The sequence below is a fragment of the Chinchilla lanigera genome, unplaced genomic scaffold, assembly GCF_000276665.1.
Source record: "Chinchilla lanigera isolate Chin_1 unplaced genomic scaffold, ChiLan1.0 scaffold00004, whole genome shotgun sequence".
NCBI classification, from domain to species: Eukaryota; Metazoa; Chordata; class Mammalia; order Rodentia; family Chinchillidae; genus Chinchilla; species Chinchilla lanigera.
Genome location: NW_004955405.1, coordinates 39,114,666 through 39,137,978, shown reverse-complemented (window position 1 = coordinate 39,137,978; position 23,313 = coordinate 39,114,666). Strand labels below are relative to the sequence as shown.

Below are 23,313 nucleotides of genomic sequence, written 5' to 3'. Positions count from 1 at the left end.
GCCTGCCTGCCCTCCGGCTTCCCATTAACGAGCCACCAACAAAGCACACGGACAGCAGCTTCTTTTTTGCTTCAATTTAATTGAAATTACTTAGAAAAATAATCAGGCTTGAATGGCTCTCCCTGGAGAAGGTTCATGAACAAGCCCCACTTCGGCTGGCAGCGTGGAGTTCAGCTTTCCTGAACAGACCGAGGCACGGGGCATTCCCCGCGCAGCCCTCCACTGCGTACAAATATGGGAAAGCCCCAGTCCGCGAAGACGGCAGGTTCCGAGTCCACCCGCAGCCTCGGGGACAATGTGGGCCGCGCCTTCTGTGCCCCGGAGCGGCTGGTTCCCAAGCTGCTGGGGCCCGGTCCTGTTTCCAGTGGCTGCGAGGAGAATGGCTTTGGGAGCTGGCGGTGGGCACGTGGGGAGTGGTGTGGTCAGTCCAGCTGACAGAGGTGGAAAGGGGAGTTGGTGGAGGGGTGCCTAGGAAGGGAGCTAGGATTGTGTGTGTGTGTGTGTGTGTGTGTGTGTGTGTGTGTGTGAGAGAGAGAGAGAGAGAGACAGAGACAGAAAGACAGAGACAAAGAGACGCCTGGGCAGAGGAAGCAAAGGGCCGACTGCAAAAGCAAGCAGAGTCTCTCTGCTTTGTGCCAAGTTAACAGAGCGACTTTTGCATCCACCGTCTCAGCTTTGGTCCAGCGCCCGCTCGCTCAGCGCACTAGGGACACATGCACTGTTCCAGCGAGAGCAGGGCTTCCAGCCTGTGCGTCCATACTTTGCTCCTGGGACCCACGCTCTCCTGGGGTCCCCGCACCCAAACATGCAGGGGAGGGGACTTACCGGTGGCAGGGAGGACAGTACAGTCCCAGACACCGGGGCCCCGTGGGCGGCCCTGCTGCCCAGACCAGCTGGGGCGGGCGGAGGGGTCTGCAGAGGCCGCAGGACTCCAGCCCAAGGCTGGTAAGCTGGGCGTCTGCAGCCAGAGGGAGGGTCTGGGGGATGTCCTCGTCCCTGTCCCCGCTCTGTTCCGTCAGGACCTGGTTCCTGAGCCGCAGCGGCTGTGGGAGGACAGAGGCGGCTCCGGTCTCTTCAGTGACGCTGCGCCTGAGTTCCTGGCACTGACACCTTCTCTACCAAGACACGGTGCTTTCCGCACTCTCAGAAACAGCTGAATCCGTTTTTTGTTGTTTTAATGTTTACGTTGTTAGAAAATAAAACATGAACCCAGAACAGAACACGAGGAGGAAGAGCCCCCTCGTGTCCAGAGAGAGAAGCTGATGCAGGCTGAGTGGCCCTGAGCACTCGTGCACGGGCCCCGGGCGGGCACACAACACGGGCAGCGTGCATCTCCGTGTGACAGCCAGACAAGCAGCAGACGATGCCACGCTGGGAGGCTGCACCTCCTGAGCTGCCTGACAGCTGCCGTGGGGGCTGCCGGGCCCTGCGCGTCACCCTGCCCCCTCCACCAGGGACCTGTCCACTATGGGAGGATGGACCCACTGCCCGTGGCAGGACTGCACTCCCGCAAGAGCTTAATTCATTCCCTAAAGTACCGCTGTGGCGAGCAGCCAGGTGGAGGCCCTGGTGCTATTTTGGGTTTGCTTGTTTGTTGTGTTGGGGGGCAGGGAGGCGGTTTTATCCGTACAGGCCTCAGATATGCTCCCACCCAACCAAGTGTGTTCTGAGGCATGTGGGCTCTCTGAGGCGACCTGCATATTCAGGATGTGCTGCCCACTTGGGGGTGATCTCGGGATGTGGAAAGCCCAGCACACATTCAAGGTTCTGATAAGTCCCACAGAACGCAGACTGACCTGTCTGTTTCCCAAGGATGTGCGGCCGCAAAAACCTTTTTATCACCCAGCTCCACCTCCCAGAGAGCATGTGTTACGAAACGCTGCACGATGTGTCCATGAGCAGGAGCCTTATTATGAGGACAGTGTCCCCTGCCAGCTCTAGCTCTCTGCTCCAGGGACAGCCAAGGCCTGCCATTCTGCCTGGTCACACAGATTGAGTAAGTCTCCTGCCACCAAGGGCACGACTGTCAAGCCCAATACAAAGGGCAGAGCGCCCGGAGGAAGCTTCATGCTGTAGAAGTAGCTCAGCCACCTTCCCTGGAGGGCCCCTGGTTCCCGCTAAATAAAACCACTTCCTCGGTGAGACCAGAATTTCCTGCTGCTCGCTGGCTTGCTGCGGGCCTCGCAGTGCGATCTGAACTGTTTCTGCAAATAAATTACTCATGTTTGCTTGTCTACAATGGCCTCACCCCCTCACTACATACTGTATCAAAACAAAACAAAAAGCAAAGCCTGCCCGCAGCCCACCCACCCACCCCTATTATTAGAACTATTTTTATTACTTATGATTATTTACAGTATCTGCTACAGACTCACTAACTGTCCAGGGCTGTGGCTCTAGCTCCCCCTGAGAAGCCGGGAAGTGGCTGGGAATGAGGTGGGTTAGTGTGTTCATCGGCAAGGAGCAGAAGGCGGCAAACTTCCAGCCTCCAGGCAGGGAGTGAGGGTTAAAGGGCGCGAAGCTGTCCCCACTGCACCCGCCGTCCCGCGTGGCAGTCAGGAAGATGCCGGCAGGGGCTGAGCCTTGACCTTCACTGCCACCCCGGATACAAGCATCTCATTTTTATGCGCTGAGGAGGAAGCCTTTCTAGGTGGGGTTGTGGATGTCGGACTGGAGGTGTCAGCAGCAGGTGCTCGGCAATGTACCCTTCCTGACCCGAGGGTGCTGATCGGTCATAGCTCGTGCCCTCGCTTGGCCCGCTGAGCGCATGCCGGGGTAGAGGCAGCTGCTACCAAGAGGCCACCCGTGTTCGCCACATCTTGGGTCGGGCAGCGCCCTCGGGTCACCCCCCAAGGGAAGCAGCCTGACCCCAGTGTGCGGCTTTCACATCTGCCCCGAGGGAAATGCAGGTGTGTGGGAGGCGCGGACCATGCCAGCTGCTCATGAAGCGTCCAGAGCTCTGGTGAAGCCGGTGGCCGTTGGGGTTTGCTCACCTTCTCAAGGGCCAAGGCTACAAGTCTACTCAATGCTCTCTGCAGGGCCCACACGTGGGCCTAGAATATAGTAAATGCTCAATAAATAGCACGGCTCTAAAACGACAGCCAATTTGCCTTCCCAACTGGCACTGCCAGTTAAAAAGTCCCTTAAAAAAGCCTTTTCCATCAGACTGTTAATCCTGGTAAAAAACAAAACAAAAAACAAAAACTGCTCCACCCGGCTCTCTCTGTGGGTTAGAAAAAAAGATCACATTTCTTTAGTGCAAGGGACGTTCAGGTCGACTGAAAGTGATTTGGGATCTGTCCCTGTGAAGAGGCCTCTAAGCGCAAGAGCAATCTATTTCCTTCCAGCAGGATTTCAAGAAAGGCGGCGTCCGCACATGTCGCCAGGACTGTGCCCGCTGATGCCAAGAGAGGTTGGCATGGAGGAAGAACACCGGGCCCCAGAGGAGCTGGCACGGAGTGGGAACTGTGGACTTCTTCCGGAAGGGCATCAGCATGCTGCTCCCACAGAAATCAATCTATACAGAGACTGCATTTAAATAACTATAAATAATATTAGACTTTATGGAATGCACACTTCGTGGGATTGACCAGAACACGAGGAAAGCGGACAGCGCTGTGCTCCTCGCTCTCAGCCTGGACAAGGTCCCCAGCCAGCCCTCCACCAAGACAGCCGTCGTCCCCGCCAAGGATTTTTAAATAATTCTCACCATGCTGCTCGCAGCATCTTCTCCCAAAGAAATATTAATTTACAAAATAACCCAATATCCATAGAATTCTTCTGACAAATAAAAAAATCTTAAATTAAAAAGCATGACTCTCTCCCTGGCCCCGCCCTCCCCCCCGCCCCTTCACTCCAATTTCAGGTAGCTCGGCACTGAGTAATTGAACATTAAAAAGTCAAGTTTGTAGACTTCGTAGAGCTGCGTCTGGTGCTCCGAGCTGATGTTCTGGAAGAACTCCGTGGTCATCTCGTCAGTAGTTCGCGTGGACTTGGCGTAGGTGGGGAACTTCAGGTAGCTACTCACGCCCGCCAGCTGCAGGACAAAATTGGAGTCCTCCTCCAGGGTCTCGTACTTGCCCACGAGGTCATAGCGGATGTGGCACGGGTGGCAGAGGGAGTAGACGGTCTGCCAGTGCTCGTTGAAGGGCTCCTCGCGCTGGGTGTGCGGGTCGATGAGATAGGCCACGAACTCCTCGAACTTGACGTCGTCGCCCTTGCGCAGTGCCTCCTGGGTGGCGTTCTTGCGCTGGCGCCGTATGATCTTGGTGCCGTAGCGCTTGTGGAAGGAGGTGTTGTACTTCTGCGTGAACTTGTTGCGGTAGGCGGACACCAGCCTCTCGAAGGGCTCGCGGACGAACAGGAACTTCATGTAGCTCTTCAAGCGGTGATTGATCTCAGGGATGCTGTACTGGTTGAGGGTCTTCAGGTTGGCGGAAACGTGCGCCTCGTTGGCCGGGATCTCCATGGGGTTGCTGTACTTGCCGCGCCCCGTCAGCACCATCATGAGCCTCTTCCAGTTGGTGCACGCCACCTTGGGCACGTAGCAGTAGATGAGCTCGTGGTCCTCGTCCACCACCAGGTGCTTCAGGTCGCTGGGCGTCAGCACCCGCCGCTTGCGGCTCGTGACGCTGTTGGCCCGGCACGTGTCAGTCACCTGGTCCCGCCGCATCTGGTGCAGGACAGCAGTGTTGGAGAGCTCCAGCTGCAGAGGGGACACAGAGGGGTGAGGGTCAGTGCTCTCTGGGACATTGTCACATGACCACAGAGAATCATGGCTCCAGTCACACAAACACGCATGCACAAAGCCCTCTGCCACGCGGTGGCCACATGCATGAGAGGACAGATGACTGCTGGGGGAGATGTGCGTGTTCTAACTCTAACTCTCCCCCTGGAGGCCACGCACCAGTCCACAGCAGTCCTCCCGGTTCCCCTGGCGCACTCTGCCTGCTCCGCTACCCTGGTTTCCCTCCTACCCAAGAACACAGTCTCCATCCAGGACTGTACTCATCAGCGACTTATCCCCTCTGCTGGCAGGCAGTGGGGCTGGCTAGAGGTGGCCCCACGGAGGGCAGAGCTCTCACTCTGGTTCCTCCCTTTTCTCTCTGCTTCCTGGCTGCCCTGGGTCAAGCAGCTCTCCTCCATCAGGCCCTTCCACCATGCCGGTTCTGCCTCTGAGCCATTAGCCACGGACTGCATCCTCTGAAGCCATGAGCCAAAATGAACCTCTCTTTAACTTGTGGACACCAGGCATTCTGTCCCAGCAAAAAGCAGACAGACCACCACGTGAGTCTTTTTGCATTCTCATGGTCTGGTAACCCCACTTTTTCCAGCCTCATCTCTACGCCTTCATAATAAAAGGTACTCCTAGGAAACCAGGAACTTACTTTCACTTTATGCCCTGACCTTTCCTTGGACCAGGCCGCCTGGAGTCCTCCCCCCTCCACCTCCTCTTCAGGTGCAAGGTGACTGCCCTTCTAGCCCTGCACACTGCCTGGCCACTGAGTAGAAGGATCGTGCCTTCCCTGAATGCCACTGCCCACCGTGCTGCACAGCACAACTCCCTGCATCCTTTGCAGCTGGTTCTCTCAACTCTGGGGCCCATCGCTCCACAGGAATCATGGCACTCTCCACAGGCCAGACTCTGATGGCCTTGGGGTGCAGGAGGATCGGTGAAACCCCCCACCACCAGGTGAGGGTGGGACCCAGGAGGCCGGCCCTGTGCCCAGTCTGCAGGACTCACTGCAAACCCGGCAGAGCACCAGGAACCCAGAGGAGCTCCCTGGGACCTGCAGAACACCCCGCGGCACTGAACCCCGCGTTACAGCTCTGTGCCTGCCCCGCTCGCGGCCCCCAGGACGACAGGGACGGTGAGGATGGAGAAGGGACGGGGACAGCAGCAGGCGGTGTGACCAAGGTGCTGCGCCGCATGACGCCCTGGGCCTGACATCCCCAGAGTCATCCACCCTTGAGTGTCACTCGGGTGGCTTCACGGTGCCGGGGCAGCGAGGCTTGGCAAGGCCCCCGTGGGGACAGGAAGCGACTCTTATGAGCCTCACACGTGGCTGGCGGCTGCAGAAGAAGCCGCCGAGTGGGTTTCCCAGTTCCTCGGCGGGGGCTGTGCCTGGCTCAGCAGCAGCAGTCGGAGGAAGTGGGGACCAAGGTCTGGGGCCCAGCGTGACGCCTGCCTCCCTTTCCTCCTGCCGTGCTGCCCTCAGGCAGGCGAGATACGGCAAAGCCCCGCCTCCCACCAAGTGCCAGCCAGCCAGGGACACAGCCCCAGGCTTGACCCGTGGCGAGATCACCCGACTATCCACTCACAGAACACAGGCGCCGAGCGCTGAGGACGCTTTCAGCCACCAAGCGCCGGGCTCTGTTATCCAAACCTCCCAGTACAGAGGAGGCTGGAGAGGGTGGCAGTGCTGGTGCCGCTGGACAGGCTCCAGAGAGCTGGGCAGTGTGCATGGGCTGAGCGTCTCTAACCCAAAATGCTCTAAAATCAGAAAAATTTCTGAGCAGCAACCAGGTGGGAACATTCCACAGCTGACCTCAGGTGATGGGTCTCAGACCACGAATCGGAAACACTGTATAAAATGCCCCTCGGGCTGTGCACAGGAAACCTAAAATGATTTCTGTGTTTAGGTTTGAGTTCCATCCCCAAGGCGGCTCACGATGTACAAGCAAATACGCCAAAATCCCACCCCCAAATCCCAAATGCGAAACACTTCTGGACCTACGCCTTGCGGATAAGGAACACCAACCTCTGTGCCTTAAGATTCTGCTTGGTAAAACTGGGTGGCCTGGGAGAGTTTCCCACATTGAGAACGACGGGCAAATTATTGACTTTCGGTTATCCACAGGCGACACCACCAGTCAACACAGTTGTCCTCACAAGGGGCACGGAGAGGGGCGGTGTGCACAGAGACCTGGGCACTGGCTCCAGGACTCACTGTCCTGTCGAGATCCCTCCTGCCCTCCCGGGAAAGAGGGCATCGACTGCCACTTCCACACCGGGCACAGCCCAGCTGGCGCAGGGGCGTCCAGTGGCGGCTGTGCATTCTGACCCGGTCCCACAGAGAATCCACCCATGCTCGCGGCCAGCACGTGCCCTGGTGAAGTTGTGCTGCCGAGGCTCAGCTCCTGACGGCCGGGCACCTGCCAGTCCAAGTCCCTAGTGGTGCCGCTGTCAGCGCTCCAGGGCCCAGAGGCGCTGGGAATGCGGGGAAACACAGAACGTGAGAGGCCAACGTCCCCTTTCTCTCCCACGCAAGGTCCATCTGGAGGGCGACGATGTCCAACAGGGGCTGTGCAGGCTCCCTGGGTGCCAGGGCTGCACGCTTGCTACAGATGGACTCACTTCCTGTCACCGGTAAGCCCGGGCGCAGGCAGCACGAACCCCCTCGAAGAGCAAGGAGCTGTCAGGATGGCCCACAGGGAAGCCGACATCCAGGCGGTCCGCGAGCTCCTCCTTGCTGGCTGTGTCTTGTCTCCCCGAGAGCTGCTCCCAGCCCCTGGCAGCTGGTCTCAGCAGCCCCACTGTGCCCACAGGAAGTGGGCCAAGAGGGGAGGGCGTCTGTGACAGCAGGGGCGGGACTCTCGTGCCCCGGCTCACACTTTTCAGACCTCACCGGCGGGTGTGAGCAACGTGAAGTCAAAGCGTCGACTTCCCAGGGCTGGAGCGACAGTGCTTCCAGAAGCACAGCACACAGGCGCTGCTCGATAAACCTTCGCTCAGTGGCTGAACGGATGAGTTACTAATATCCATATGGCACCTTGGGAGGAAGTAGCAAAGCCCCTCCCAGTGCAGCTCAGGAGAACTCCCAGATGTTCAAGGCATCAGAAAGCTCTCAGGGAGGGGCCGCGCAGGACGGACGGTGTCCCCTGAAACTTCATGTTCACCCAGGGCCCCGGAACCTGGCCTTCCATGGGAAGAGGGTGTGTGCAGACGCCGTTAGTTAAGGGAGGCCCTGCTGGGCTGGGGTGGCTGGGGACCCAGAGATAGCGTCCTTATACGAACAGATCGCAGGGGGTCAGCTGCCAGCGGGAACAGGGGTCGCCAAGCATGGCAGCAACCACGGGAGAGAGCAAATCAGACCCACGAGACAGACGGCCAGGAGCCTCCAGACGAGTTTCGCCCTCGCCCACTGAATTCTATTAGTATTTGTTTGGTGCGGGAAAACCGACCTTTGGGCCCCGACTGCACGGCAGAAGTGCCCGTCCTGAAGAGGGCATCCAGGGCTTCTTCAGTTACTCAGTGATGCCGACGAAAGAAAAGGAGAAAGCCGGCCCTGGGGAAACGGGGTACAGGAAGCAGGGGTGGTCGGAGCCGCCACAGAAACGCCCAGGCCGATCCTGAAGCCATGAGCCGCTCGGCGGCAGGGAGCGAGGGGCCTCCTCTGTCCCTTCTTCCAGCTCTTCTCAGGTGGAGACGTGTCCGGGCCACCTGAGCCCCCAGGGAGGCAGCGTTTCAGCGATATCACACCAGGCCTCATGGGCGGGAGAATCGGAAACGACAGCCTCTGTTTCCTTGCAAAAGCAGAAAGAAACCCCGGAGGGGAGGGATTTGAAACGCGGCGTCTGGTGTCCTCCTCCTCCGTTTCTCTTGGCTCTTGTGTGGCGGTTCAGGACGCTGAGGGTGCATCTGCCGGCGCTGGTCCTGAACTTGCCATCCTCCCGCCTCAGCCACCCGAGTATCTGGGATTACAGCTGTGCACCCCGGCACCCCGACGAAGTGTTCAATTTTTAAAAGAGGTACTTAAATTTTTCCGTAATTTTTATTTGTGAATAATTTCAGACTAGTGATGACTGATTAAAAATAGAATTAAAGACGCACAAATATAAAGCCAGACATTTGAAGATAAGACCAAAACAGATGCAGACACTCAGGTGATCACGTTGTCTTCCGGAACTAAAGCCCTGCTTGGCCCGCGTGGCGTTGCCAACAGCTGAAGGTGCACAGTCCCCGCTCCTGGGCAGCAGGAGGACTCGGCCTCGCTGTGGGTCCCTCATTCGCATCACCTTGAACCCCGACCCTGCACCCACCGGCCTCCTCCTGTGCGAGCTCACGGCTGCGACGTCCTCTCTGCGGTTTCTCGGTGCTTGGCAGTGGCACCCGGAAGCACTCGGCTCTGGGGAGCAGGCCTGGCATCCAGCGATGGGCTCGCTCCAGGGCCCACGGTCACCCCAGCGGGCTCCTGCGGTCGCTTCCTGCAGGCCCGGGGCCCCACGTGAACGCCCTTACTTTTACCTCCTCTCCTCTTCGAAAATCCCACCTCCAGTGACAGACCCACGCCAAGGTCCTGGGGTTCAGAATCCCACGTGGGGCTCATGTGGGGGCACACGATTAACCCAAAACGCCAGCGCACACGAGGCTGCCGGGCCTGGGAACACACGCTGAGAACCACAGCTCCAGGCTGCGGGGAAATGACTGTGATCTCGTATCTCCCGTCACCTCACAGCTCCCCCTAATGACAGAACACGGAACCCGGGTCGCCATCCGCGAGGGGCGCTCTCGTGTCTCCCGCACACAGTCTCTCTGCAGGACAAACGAGGTCGGGGCGGCTGGCCTAGTGTTCTCATTTGTACATAGTTAAAGGGAACTATAATTAGTTTTAAGCACCACATTTAGGGAGTGTTTGAAAAAGTCTTTAAGATCTTCCTCGGCTGCATCTTAAAAGGCAGCGCTTGTTTCCCATAAATGCGAACATCTCCTGGGACGCCTGCGATCTGGCTGGACACAGGCCCCACACGGAGGAAGAGCAGCGGCGCCCGCCTGCCCGGGAGGGGTGGAGCTGGGCGCGTCCCCGCTGTGGCAGTCACCTTCTGCTCTCACAACTGTCGCCCGCCCAACGCTAGTCTCTCCACTGGGAAATCTGAATATAAACCCCCAGCGGCTCCGCCCTGCGCATCTGCAGGTTTCCCGTAGGTGGAGGGGCGACAGCACGATGTGCTGATTCGCCCCATCACTTTCCCCTTCCTCCCTTCCTTTCTTGGTGGCACTGGGGACCGAACCCAGGACCTTCACACTGGGCCACACCCCCGCCTCTTTAAACCATTCTGAGATGGGGTCTTGCTAAGCTGCCCAGGCTGAGCTTGAACTTGCAATCCTCCTGCCTCAGCTGCCCAGTTCCAAATGCTCATGAAAAGGGCTGCCTCAGCTGCCCAGTTCCAAACGCTCATCACAAGGACTCACGGAAGAAGCCAGCGGCACAGCGCAAGGGAGGGACACACTGCCACTGGGCGCCACTCAGGGAGAACTTAGTCCGTACAGCCTCTGGCCACCCTGACCCCTCGACCAAGTGGGCAGCGGTAGAATTCCCAACTCACAGATGAGGGAATTGAGGCACAGGGGACCAAGTCCCCTGCTCAAGACCACGGAGCTAGGAACTGGGGCTGGGGTGTGAATCTGGCCTGTGGTACTCACAGCTGCCCTATGTGGCCTCCTGGGATCCGCAGAGCCCCAGAACTTCTCATCTTCCAAGGCAGCCTGGGTGCCCCCAGCCCCAGATCTGATGTCACTGCCCTGGTTGTGGCCAGCTCTCCAGGGACCCTGGGACCACCTAGGGTGGGGGCGTGGCTTCAGGGCTCCACACTGAGGGCAGCGCTGGACAGGAGTCTGTGTGTGGTCCTGGGCCCTCCTGGGGCCACCAGCCAGCTGCCCCTGCCTCCCCCACTCGAGGACAGCAGGGACAGCAGGAGGTCTCCTTTGGGAGCCCCGTGGCCCCAGCCCTGCCACCCTGAGCAGCTAGAAGTCTCTGCAGGCAACTGCGGGGAACACAGGCTCGATCGGAAAGGCCGGCCATCGGCACGGCTACCAGGAGAACGTGGGACCCGGCTGTCCTCGCCCCTCCCTGCTTTGGACGCTCATGCCCTGGCAGCTGACCACAGTTGACATTTCACCCTCTGGAACGCCGACCCAGAGGGCAGAGGCTCCAGGGATGTGAGGGGTCCAGGCAAGGCCCTGGTGCACCAGGAGCTCAGCCCAGCCCCCCAGACAGTTCTGCACACTTCCTGGCTCACACCGTGGACGCAGCGGGCACTCAGAGCTCTGTGAACGACGGGGCAAAGGAAGCAGGCAGCAGCGATGGTGGGGCAGGGCACCGTGTGGGTCACGGGAGGCTGCGTGGCTCTCTGCTGCCTGCACCTGCGCCCTGCCCATCTTCCCACGGAGGGTCCTGGCCCTGGGCCTGCAGTGGTAATGTAAGAGCTAGTTTGGCCCAGAAGTGGAGGACAGTGACCAGCAGCAGAGCACTTGGCTCAGGGTGACCACAGCAGCCTGTGACAGCGAGGACACCACACGGTCTGTGAGGCCGGACACAGGAGGAGGGGACTCAAGTGCCCCTGGAGGGTGAGGGCGCCTGGGGCTCCTTCCAGGGCCAGCTGCAGCCGGGGCCCATTCATGTCTCAGATCCGAGGCCGGGGCTTCCGGAGGCCAGGCAGGCAGGGGATGCAGGGTAGGGGACTGGGGCTGCCGCCAAGCCAGGCTGTGTCCCATGAATGCGGCCGGAACAAGGACAATGGCAAGGAAGGGACACACACTGCCGCGGGCCTGGGAAAGGGGGGCTGTGCACCTGCCACCCCACCGCCGGGTCTCAGAAGTCGCTGCTAGCAGCGTCTTCGGTCCCACACAGACCTCCTCTCCCTCCTGCCTGCCCGTCGTCCCAGGGGCCGCATCGGAGGGGCAGGAGGGGAAGGGGCGGGACGAAGCAGGTGCCTGGCGTGGAGCTCCCGCACGGTCCAGGCCCCTCTGTGGGGAGGGCAACATCCTCGCTGCTCCTACTGACTCTGAGAGCTTTCCTGTGATGGCGAGGCCCACTGCAGCCACCCTGCGGCCGAGCAGTGTGGGACCCACTTCCTGAGCTCAGATGGGCCGAGGAGGCCCCCGGCCGGCGGCTATGCGCTCACTAGGTGGGTAAGCAGGAGCTGAGCAAAGTGTGCAGTTCTGTTTTTCACAGACAGTGACCCGGCTTGGGCCGGTGGAAGAAATGAATCATTCCTACAGAAAACTAGTCATCATTTTTACAGAAAACGGCTCCTCCCGGATCCCGTGAAGTTCCTGCTGCCCGGAAACTGGGAGCGTTTGTGTGGTGGGAAGAATGGGTGCCCTGCCCAGGTGGCTGGGGTTTTGCAGAGCTGAGCTGGCTCCGGTTGAGGCCAGAGGCAGACACAGCCACATGTACCTCCCCACGGCCCGTGGCTGCCCACATGCCCCTCCCAGCCTCAGTTTCCCCTCTGTAGAGTGAGCTTGACAGGCTGCTGCAGAAGGGGGCGTACTGGTGCTGGACACCAGGTCTCATGGGACGATGGTCACCATTCCCTGCAGGCCCACATGCTGTGGGCTGGGACTGGCCCAGGGGAGCTGTGCGTGTTCTAGGAGTCGGGCCCATGTGCGGGCCACAAGAAGGCGCGATCCCAGCCCACCTCCTTCCAGATGGGACAGAGCGTGGCTGGGCCGCTTGTCTTTCTCCTCCTCTGCTTCCCGGGCTGCGGGCTGAGAAGTGGTGGGCTCGGGACTCTGGGGCTCAGGCCTGCACTGGCGGCCACCACGGGCTTGGGGCTGGCCATCCTACTGCCTGGCCGTGGTGTCCATCCCCAGGAGGGACATGCAGCCCAGGAGGGCCCCATACGTCACCCAGATCAGCCAGCGAATCTTCGTTAAGCAAGCAGGCCCTGGCTAAGGACCTGCCCCAGGTACACAGCTTCCAGGGAGAGACCGAGGCCATGCCAGGGAGGACGGGGGGCCACCAGCTCACAGCAGACAGGACGATGTCTGAGCTGGAATCCATTAAAGCACAACGGTCCAGGTCAGCCTCATCCAACTGCGGTGTCCGAGCCCCGAGCAGCAGGGACAACGACTGGCTCCCGCGTGCTTGAGGACACTGCGGGGAGCAGGCCAGAGAGGCGGTGAGGGTCACCAACCGCAGGGACAAAGAGCTGTCCGGCCCCTTCCAGGAGCTTCCTAAGATCAGTGATGAGAAATGCCTCTTTCTAGGAACGGCCACATCCAAAGGGATGATTCAGCCAGGCGTGGGCAGTGCAGGCCTAAAATCCCAGCACTCTGGGAGGCTGAGGCAAGAGGATTTTAAGTTGAAACCAGCCTGGGCAATTTAGCAAGACCCTGTTTCAAGAAAAAGGGGCTGCGGGTGTAGCTCAGTGCCAAGGCCCTGGGTTCAATTCCCAGCACCATCAGTAAAGGAGGGGAAAAGGACTGATTCCACCACGAGGGACAGAGTGGGAGAGGCAGAAAGAACACCGTTTTGAGGCAGAGGTTTGGATTCAGCTCCGACTAGTAGCAGGCCAAGCTTGGACCTGTGGCTCAGGCCTCAGAGCCTGGGTCTCTCCAGAAGGAGACTGAGCCTGTGCCCACACCATCTAGTTGCTCCCAGTGCTGCCTTTCACCCGTCCAAGGCCTACGACTGCTCCTTGTGGAATCTCTGGGCTACTTGTATCAGAAGCTTTTCACTGTTGTTCGACCTATAAGCTGCTGAAAGCGGGGGAAGTTCTTTCTCCGGGCTGCCGGGTGGTGTTCCCACTTGGCACAGGATAAGCTGTTTGAAGGGCAATCAATGCCAGAGTCAATGATAACACAGTGACACTGATGCCACCCGGTGCCAGGCACCGTGATCCGTCGTTCTCCGCAAGAGTTAATTACCAGGGCACACTGAGCCGCCCTTACCAAAATGCTTGGGACCAGAGCGTTTCAGATTTCGGAGTGCTCCAGATTTTGGAGCTTCTACACAGACGCCATGAGCTATCTCTGCGTGGGACCCAAGTCTGACCAGGGGAGGGTGCTTCTGATTCATATCCACTTACACACACTGCCCAAGGGGAGCTGGCACGTTTTTAAAGATTTTGTGCATGAAACAAAGTTTCCCGGTGTAGAATTTTCCACTAGGGAATGACATCAGTGCCCCAAAAGCTGTCAAGCAGTTTGTGTTTTAAGATTTTGGATTTCAGCTAGGGATGCTCAACTCATATTACCTCCATTTTACAGATGGGGAAACTGAGGCGTGCAGTTATACAAGAGGAGCTGCAGGGATGGGCTTTGAGCCAGATGGTCTGACTTTGGAAACCACCTTTTTGAGTGGAGCTCTGCCTCACAAATATACAATCTTCCAGGCGATTAAAGTTACCTGCCCACAGGGTTTGGGAAATGTGCGTGTGTTTGTGTGTGTGTGTGTGTCTGCTGTCTGTCTGTCTGTATTCTAGGACTTCTTGCTGTATTTACAGGACTATCTTTTTGGTCATTTTTATCCATTCTACTTTTATCTTTAACAAATTTTTATTTTTAACTGATTTTTCCCCCTACTATATGATTATTTTACTGCCCCTGTTATACTAGGGTTCAGCTGGGAGAATAAAACATTTACTTCTAATTTTTTTTGAGCACATGGGTAGTACTTGAATAAAGCCAGTGTTTTCCGAAAAAAAATTTCTTCTTTTTAAAGTTTAGTCTGGCATTTCTGGAAGTAAGTCATGCCGTGCAGGTAGTGGGGTCAAAGTTGAGTGAACCGAAGGAGGTGTGGGCACGGCTGGGAGCAAGACAGGTGCGCACAGCCCGTGGGGTGAGCAGCTCGTCCTTAGCTCTGGGGGGCCAGAGACGCCCTGGGAAAGGCTGTGACAATTACGGAGGGTCCCCTGGAGGCATCTGGCCTCCTGCTCAGCAAGCCAGGTGTGAATCATTTCCTGTCCCTACCAAGGAAGCCTCTAGGGTCACTGTCAGGACAAGGGCACCACTAAGACCCTGTGGCCCAATCGCTGAGATCTCAGTGGGAGGGAGTAAGGACTCCAGTTACTCTGCTTCTATCACAGAGGAGAAACTGAGGCCCAGCAGGAGTCCCACGGAGGCCAGGGAGAGCCAGCGTGCTGACCACGCTCACCCTCTCACCTGCACTTCAATGGACAGGTCATGCCCAGCTCTGAAATTCTCCACGGAGAAGCAACACGTTCTCAGGGCCCCAACCAGCAAGACACCTTCGGGGCCTCAGAGAGAGCTCGCTACACTGCTCTTGCAGCCACATTCAGAAGTCAAAAGAAATGGGTAGAATTAATTTTCATAACTTATTTAACCTAATATATCCAAGGTATTGTTTTAACATGATATAATCAACACCTAACAAACACTACATTACTTTTTTGCCGGGGTACTATGTCTCTGAAATCCAGTGTGTATTCTGTACTGAGCACATATCTCACTATCCAGGCCGGCTGCGTTTCAGAGGCTCCAGTAACTGCGCATGGTCAATGGCCACCACACTGTCAGCACAGATCCAATATGGTGGTCAAGCTCACATGGACAGCTTGTTCAAAATACAGATTTCCAGGCCTCCCCCAGAGAGTTGGTTCACAGGCTCTAGGGTGAAGTCCAGGATTTTTTAAATGGTTTTTTGAAATGGGGTCTCTCTATATAGTTCAGGCTGAACTTGAACTCACTACATAGTCCAGGTCGGCTTTAAGTTCAAGGCAACCCTCCTGCTCAGCCTCCCGAGTGCTGGGATTATAGGTGTGTGCCGCACTAGGCTTCAGGAATCTGTATTTTAACCAGTGTCTCCAGGGCACTGTGAAGCCGGTGGTCGTTTTAAAATGAAGTGAGCTGAGAAAATGTAGCCTGGTCATTTATTGTGCTTAATAAAGACTGGCGAGATAGCCAGAGAGTTTGCATCCCTAACTCGTATCGATTAGGAAAAGCTGGATCTTAATTAGCCAAGTCTAAATGAAAGACAGTATTTAATCATCTGCAAGTGAATTACTTCAGGCGAAGTATGGAGTTTAAACTCAACAGTTTCCACACAGACGGTGTTTCCTTTAGAGAACAGGTAAGACTTCCAGATTAAAAACAAGGAATATTCATTCGCACACCTCTGTGAGACTCCTGAGAAGCCAATTTCTTCTCTTAAGATCAAACAAACCTTGAGCTGTGTCTCCAATGCTAATTTGCCCAACAGAAAGGCTCTCTAACGGGTCTGGGTGGCGGGTAGGAGCTCAGCCAGCGCCGAGCTGCGAAGTGCAGGAAGAGGGGACAGGGCCGGACTCTGGCCGGGGGCAGCACACTGTCGCAACGCCTGGAAGAACGTGAGCGGCGGTCCGGATGCCCCAACAGGGAAGACGGAAACGATGCTGGAGCAACGGGCTGGAGATGCTGCCCGGCCCCAGGGAAGGAGAGGCCAGGGCGTCCATCAGGGACAGGTGAATAAAAGGCCCAGTGAGTGAGATAAGGCAGGAGGCCAGGGAGGAGGCGGAACGCCTGTCCAGGTGAAAAGCGGGCGACCAGACTCGGACAAGTGTGACAGCAGCTGGGAAGGCACTTGTCTGCATCACTTTCTTGGAGCTGGGACCAGGGCCGACACCCTCAGTGTAAAGGAGCAGAGGGTTATCTGGCTCACACTTTGTGGAGGGTTTGGTCCACAGCCGCTGGCTCCCGGGCAGAGCAGCAGGGTGGAAGGGTCTGGCGGAGCAGAGCTGCTCGTCTCACCGTGCACTGGAAGCAGAGGGCCAGCAGGAGCCAGCGAGGGACGTGAGGCTCTGAGACAGGAGGCTCTGCGCGAGGGGGTCTCCGGGTGCAGACCCTAGCAGACCTGGAGTGCTACAGTCCAGAGGTACTTCCTGTGTCCCCCGAAGGCCCTGTGCTTCCGGCCTGGCTCTCATGGAGTTGATATTGCAAGCTGGCCTGGCACAGGGCAGTGAGGTCACGAGCGGCACCCTCAGCAGGGATCAGAGTCGTTCCCTGGGCCATTGGGCAGCTTCTGAGAGTGACTTCCTGGAAGAAATGCAGGCTCCACCCGAGCCCCTGGGCTTCTTGTCTCCACGCGAGCTCTTCACACAGCCCTGCCTCTTTTCTTTCTAAAGTATGCGGCCCGGGGCATTTTGTTACAGGAACAGGAAGCAGACTAATGTATCCATCAGGACTCAGGGAAACTGTCGTGGGGAGCTGCCCAACCCAAGCCCGAAATGCAGCTTTGCCATGGGAGAGGGTGAAGGGTCACAGGACAGGAAGAGCGGGGCTCCCGAGGCCAGCATGGAGGCCAGCATCACCGAGCACCCCGGAGACTGACGCCCTGGCGTTCACAAAACACCCCTGTGCACAGGCAGCCGGTGGCCCTTCTGTCAAGCTCCTCATTTTGATTTTTTAATGATTTCCAGAGTTGGGAGGACACACAAAGTATCTACACATCAGAGTTCCCCAGAGAAACAGAGCCGGTGTGGTCCACACACCTACACGCAATACGCAGACATCTCTGTGTACTTACACAGATGCACACGGCAGCAGATCTGTTAGGAGAACTGGCTTATGTACTGTGGAAGCCAGTGCGCTGGTGCCGAGCTGGAGAACCAGGCAAGCTGGCCCAACGACCAGGAGCTCCATGTCCAGGGGCAGCAGACAGCGGACGTCCCGACTCAAGAAGGGGAGAGTTGGCCCTCTCTCGCCCTCCTTGCATGATTTTGTTCCACCTGAGCCCCCAAGAGCTGGGTGGCGCCACCCACCCTAGTGAGGGTGACCTCTGCTCCGATTCCAGTGCTCATCTCCCATGGGAACCCCGCCAGGCACACGAAGAAATAACGTTGTGCCAACCCCCTGGGCACTTAAGCCAGCCCAGATGCTGCTCAAAGTGAACTATCACGACATGCGAGTGTTAAGAGGCTGGGGGGGGGGGGACCAGGAGCCCTCATGCACACCTGGCAGGTGTCCTGGGAACATGTGGAGGTGGGCGTGAACCAGCGCGTTCAGATCCAGGTGCGGGATGACAAAATAACTGGAAGCAACCTATGTTTCCACTGTGGGGAGATGGATAAACAGAGTGTGCAGAGCTGCCTAGGATGCGGAAATTAAAACAAACGGAGGGCTCCACGGGGCCGCGCACCGACACACACAGCCGAGGGAGCAGGCAGGTCCGGGGATGAAGCCGGGCAAGAACGAAGCCCTCAGCACTGACAAGGGAAGCACCAGCCCGTGCGGTGTCTCACACAGGTACGGCAGACAGCAGAGTAAGTGTGAAAGCAGGCCTGCAGTTTACCTAGCAAAACCAAGAGAGGTTTCTACCCTGGCACCATTCATCTCTGCAGACCACAATGATCAGACGCAGGTGCTCCAGGTGTTGTGTCTTAATCCAGAAAGGTAAGGATGTTTATGCCACCATCACTTCCCGAATCTTCAAAAAAAATTCCCAAGTATTTTCTCTTTGAGAAAAATGAAAGAAAAAAAAATGTGGGCTGGGCAGGCACCAAACAGAAGCCTTGAAAACCCGGGACCCAGCGCCCCGACCAGGTGCGCACCCCGAGGAGCTCCGGCACACCCGGGCGGATCAGCGTCTCCTGGGCTGCAAGGAAAGGAGGGGGGCAGCAGCAGAGGTGCCTCTGGGCAGTGGATGTCACCCCCATTCTGGCAGAGTGCTCTGCGGCCATGAATGAGAAAGCTGCGGGACAGGAGGCTAAAGCCCAGGGTGGGGACTCGAGAGGGAGTGCGGTGCCTCTCAGCCCCGGCCGGAAGTCCCGCGAAGCACCTGCGCGGGACAGGCGACCCGGAAATGCGTACCCGGGAAGCAGGCCACGGCCACCACACCCTTCTACCTGTGCTCTCTCCCACCCGGATGTGGCCTGCTGGTCAGGGACACCGACCTGGAGCCAGACTGCCTGACTTCCTGCAACAGACCTACAACCTCTTTCTGCCCCAGCAGGTCACTGTAGAAAGTTTTTATTTTTTTTAAATCTGGATCTAAGCCGGGCATGGTGGTGAACGCCTGTAATCCCAGCCCTCAGGAGGCTGAGGCAGGAGGACTGTTGCGAGTTTGAGGCCAGTCTGGGCTACAAAGTGAGCTCAAGGCCAGCTTGAACTGCATAGCGAGACCCTGCCTTAAAAAGACAAAAATAAATAAATAAATAAATCTGGAGCTAAAGTTTTAAAAAAAGTTTTGTGAGCCCATGTTTGCAGTGTACTGGCCACACGCCTCATGGGGATCCAGTCCCGGAACAGAGCACGTCTCCATCCCTTTTACTACCCTCCTCCCCCGCCTCCATCTCTGGGCCCCTCCCCTTGCGAAAGTTCTACCTCCCCGTTTCCTAGCATCTTTCATTTGCTCACTAATTTTTTTATACTTTGGGTTTCTCACAGAAAAGAAACCTGTCATATTTAAACCCGTGTGTCTGATTTATTTCACTTCACATTATGGTCTCAAGCTGCGTCCATTTTCCTACAGATGACTCAAGTCTATCCTGAGTCACTGCCTGAGGCGACCGACCAGCCCTGGGACTGCCTCCCCTCTGTGTCCGGGGAGTGAGAAGAACCCCGCCTGCCTTTCAAAGCTCACACCCTGTGAGCGCGCGCCAGCTCCCTGTACCCGTCCCTTGAGTCACTGATGGACTCGCTCGTCGGAAGTGATCCCAGAAGACGTCCCGGCAGCCAGCCAGCCAGGCCGCCTCTCCACCAACTCATTCCCTCCATGAGAGCCGAGTCACGCTCCTGACGGCGGGCACTGGCTTCCCCAACTCAAAGAAATGACATAAAAAACACATTCAGAAATCTGTGAGTGGCGTCCCGGTGTCCTGGGAACCTCAGGCTCTGGGACAGCTCCTGGCAGAGGGCACGGAGGGGCCCTGGCATTCAGAGAGAAGGAGGGGCTCCGTCAGCGCCCAGCGGCTGGGGCTGAATCTGGGCTTGGGCCAGGCTTCCAGGTGTCAGAGCGCCGTGTGACAGACACTGGCTGTGCCACACATTTGAGTCCCGCCCTGTCCTGGCCCGCAGTCTCCGTGTGCTACTTCTCTCCTCGCTCCCGCCTCGGGGACGGAGCGGTTCAAAGGGGACCTGCCCACCGCTGTTCGCCGGCACTGGAGTCAGACACCCAGGAGAAACAACCAAGGCTGAAACACAGAAAAAGAACAGCTCCGGCAAATCCAAAGGCAGGGGCTCCGCCTCAGGAGGTGCAGGGCCCCAGGGTCGTGCAGAGAATGTCTGGGTCCCCGGGGCTCCCTGCGGGCTGCCTGCCCACAACCCTTTGCGTCCCCTGCTCTAGCTGAAAGCCGTTAACCGCGTCTCACCTTCTCTACAGGCGCGGTGTTATTTTAATGAAAACGAAATCTGGCTGGCTTTCTTCCTGATCCCTGTCTGGCGAAGCGAGTTCCTGGGGCTACGCTGTGATGATTTATTTCTAAGTCCCCGCCTCGGACGGAAGAGTCCGCGCCCCCTGAGTGGGGCTCGCTCTCCGCTATTAGGCAGGTTAAAAATACAGCGGAGGGCACCTCGCAAAAACCCTGCCAACCTCCGCGTGGAGCCGACCCGGTTCTGACCCTGATGATGATTTCTGCACAGTAGTTTATTTAAAAATTATACACTGGCATTTCATGAAAGAGGTGGAGGGGGAGAGGAAGGGAGAAGAGGGGAGGCTGTGGGGAGGGAAGGTGGAGCCAGCTCTTCCCAGACTGCAGGTCGGGTGGGCTTCAGGGCACCGCCCCTCCCACCAGGCCAGGCGCCTCTAACTCTGGGGCGACAGCCAGCCCAGCGTCGGGCACAGGGAGGCAGCAAGTAGATGTGGCTACGATGTTGTTCATCTGTTTTCTTGTTTGCTGAGACAAGATCTCGATATGCAGCCGAGGCTGGCCTCAGACTCACAGCGATCCTCATGCCTCAGCCTCTCCAGTGCTGGGATTACAGGCAACCAGTAAATACCTACACTAAGAGCCTACCACTTTTCTCTAGAAATAGCTTTGTGTTTCTGGTGTGTGCATGCGTATATTTTTTGGCAGGGCTGGGCATCGAACTCAGGGCCTTGCACACATAGGCAAGTGCTCTGCAACTGGGCCACACCCTGCCCTATACCCCTTATTCTCCATCACCTTCGGGGCTCTGCGAGTTTTCTTTACGTGGCTTCGACAGGCTCTACTACCACGTCCTACTTTTGCTTGCTGTCTGGTTCCAGTTTTGTGGTTAGAAATCACATCATCCCCGTTGGGCACCTTCAAGAATCCTCCGTGTTCTCTGTCCGAACATGTCTGATGATGAGCTCGAGACTCATCATCATTTTGGAGGTTTTTAAGTACAAGTTTTAGGCTCAAGCGTCAGCGTTAATTTGTTCCTATCAAACCGGAAGAGAGGAAGCAGCCGTGCGTGTTGGGAAGGGTCCTGCACCCTGCTGCCATGTCCACAGGATCCGGTCCACGCAGGCCCAGGGGCTCTCGGGCTACGGTCCCTGCGGCCATAGCCCACTGCCACGCACTGGGTCGGGGACCATAGGTGACTCCACGCCTGCTGCCTGGGTCTCTCCATCTCCGAAAGGACAGAGCGGGGACTGGGGGCAACGGTGGGGACTCGACTGAACGCCCACGCGGGGCGCTGGTGGTCAGGGACCGGGCTGTGTCTGCGCCCCGTTTCCGGCGTCCAGCCGCCCACCCACGGTCACAGTCGCCAGCCGCGGTGCGAGGGGCGGCGCCCTGGGGACAGAAGCACGGACGGCGGCCGCAGCTTCTCCAGCACCACCCGCCGCTCACAGCACAAACCCGGGCCCCAACTGGAAACCGCGCAAACAGCCACCGCTCGTGCTTTCTGAGAAGCGGGAGGCCATGTGACGGCACTCGGGGAAATGACGCGCAGACGCGACCACGACCGCGACCGCGGGCAGGTGGGAACTGTCACCCTCCCCCAGGGGCGGGATGCGCAGAGCCCCACCCCGCACGAGACTGCGGCGCCGCTGGGTCCCAGGCTGCAAGGCGGGCCCCCCAGGAACCGCTGCGGCTGTCACTCAAGTCTCAAGAGGCAAAAGGAAATACTCCTCTGGAGCTGTTTGAGATGGGGTCGCCAGGGGCATTCTGGGTGTCTGCGCCCAGAATCGGGGGCTACGCTGACCGTAACATCGATCGTCCCGCTCAAACTGGACCTGCTAACTTCCGGAACGTTTTCTGAATCCCAGCCCGGGTTCACACTGTGAGTGCCGCTTTCTGGCTATGCCTATGGGCGAGTTCGTAAGCTCGTAAGTTCGTAAGGCCTCAGTTTCCCATCTGTGGAAAGGGACCGTCCCAGCCGCTGCCTACTGAGGTGGGGGGAGGTGGAAGGTGAAGAGGTGAGTGGAGTACTCAGCAAAGCGCGTGGCGCACACAGGCTCTCAGTCCCAGATGGCTGTGCTGTCGGGATTTACTTGCATTTACTTAGTGCCTCTGATGTGCAAGGTACTTTGGAGAATTCAATCAACAATCACTGGCTCCACCCCCCAAAGAGAAGGCAGGTGTAAAGCATCTGGGTGCTTAAGAAATGGCCCTGGAAGTGCCTGCTTGTGTCTGGTGTGCGTCCCGCTGACTTCCAGCGCGCTTCCGGGAGCTTAGCCCCGCCCCAAGCCCGCATGACCCGGATAGCCACGAAGCAGGCTGCGTTAGCTGCCAACTCATGGCACCCGCACATGGGAAGGACCTGGTGCCTTGGACGCTGGGATCTGCACAAACCTCAGAGCAGCAGGGGCCTGCAGAAGCAGATTCGAAGTGTTTTAAGGTTTTCCTTAAAACAACTAGAACAGGCTGGGCGTGGTAGTGGTGCAGCCTATAATCCCAGCATTTGGGAGGCTGAGGCAGGAGGATCACCGTGAGGTCAAGGCCAGCCTGAGCTACACAGTGAGACACTGTCTCACAAAAATGAAACAAAACAGGAACAGTAAGAGCAACACTCCAAGGGCTCCACCTCGTAGCGTGGTGGTATTTTAATACTGTCACATCTGCAAGCCTGGGCTTGGGCACTGAAGTTTTAGACACCACACGTGGTGACACGTCCTCAAGGAATCCGTGTGGCCCCGTCCAGGGACAGAGGTCCTACTCTTGGCAACAGCAATCACCAACTGACCGCCAGTCCTGATGCTGCCTACGCCTGAGGTGGCAGAGCTGGCAGGGCCGTGGCTTGGAGCACAAGCGTCCTGCAGCCTGGCCCCTGGGGCAGTCGCCAGCCAGAGAGAGGAAGCGGTTCCCGTCTAGTCACCTTTCAGCACAAGCCAGGGGGACCCTAGGAATCGTGACCTGGAAATGCTTTGGATGCATTTCTGGAACCACCAAGACATGCCAGGGCGTCTGCAGCGGCCCCAGTGTCTAGCACGCTGTGTTCACACAGGCACCGGAAATGGAGCTCAGCCAGCCCAGGAGACCGGCCTGAGGTCACACAGCTAAGAAACGTGCGAATCCTTGGCCGCCAGCTTGTATATTACACCGAGAGGTGAACATCTGAGACAGCGAGGGTGTTCAGAATTCATCATCAGGGCCGGGCGTGGGGCCACACACCTGTAATCCCAAGCACTCTGGGAGGTGGAGGCAGCCGGGGCACCTTAGCAAGAGCCTGTCTCAAATCAAAAAACA

At 57.7% G+C, this 23,313-nt stretch overlaps 1 protein-coding gene across 2 annotated transcripts in view; it reads right to left on the bottom strand.

Moving 5' to 3' along the window:
• Positions 1-3,848: 3,848 nt before the first annotated feature.
• Positions 3,849-23,313, bottom strand: part of Chst11 (carbohydrate (chondroitin 4) sulfotransferase 11) — a gene marked incomplete at its 5' end in the record, with an annotated part of 149,085 nt that continues 129,620 nt past the window's right edge. For both annotated transcript variants that reach the window (XM_005374594.2, XM_005374595.2), the window contains 1 exon segment: positions 3,849-4,705. In XM_005374594.2, coding sequence (XP_005374651.1) covers positions 3,851-4,705 — 855 coding nt within the window. In that variant the 3' untranslated portion in view covers positions 3,849-3,850.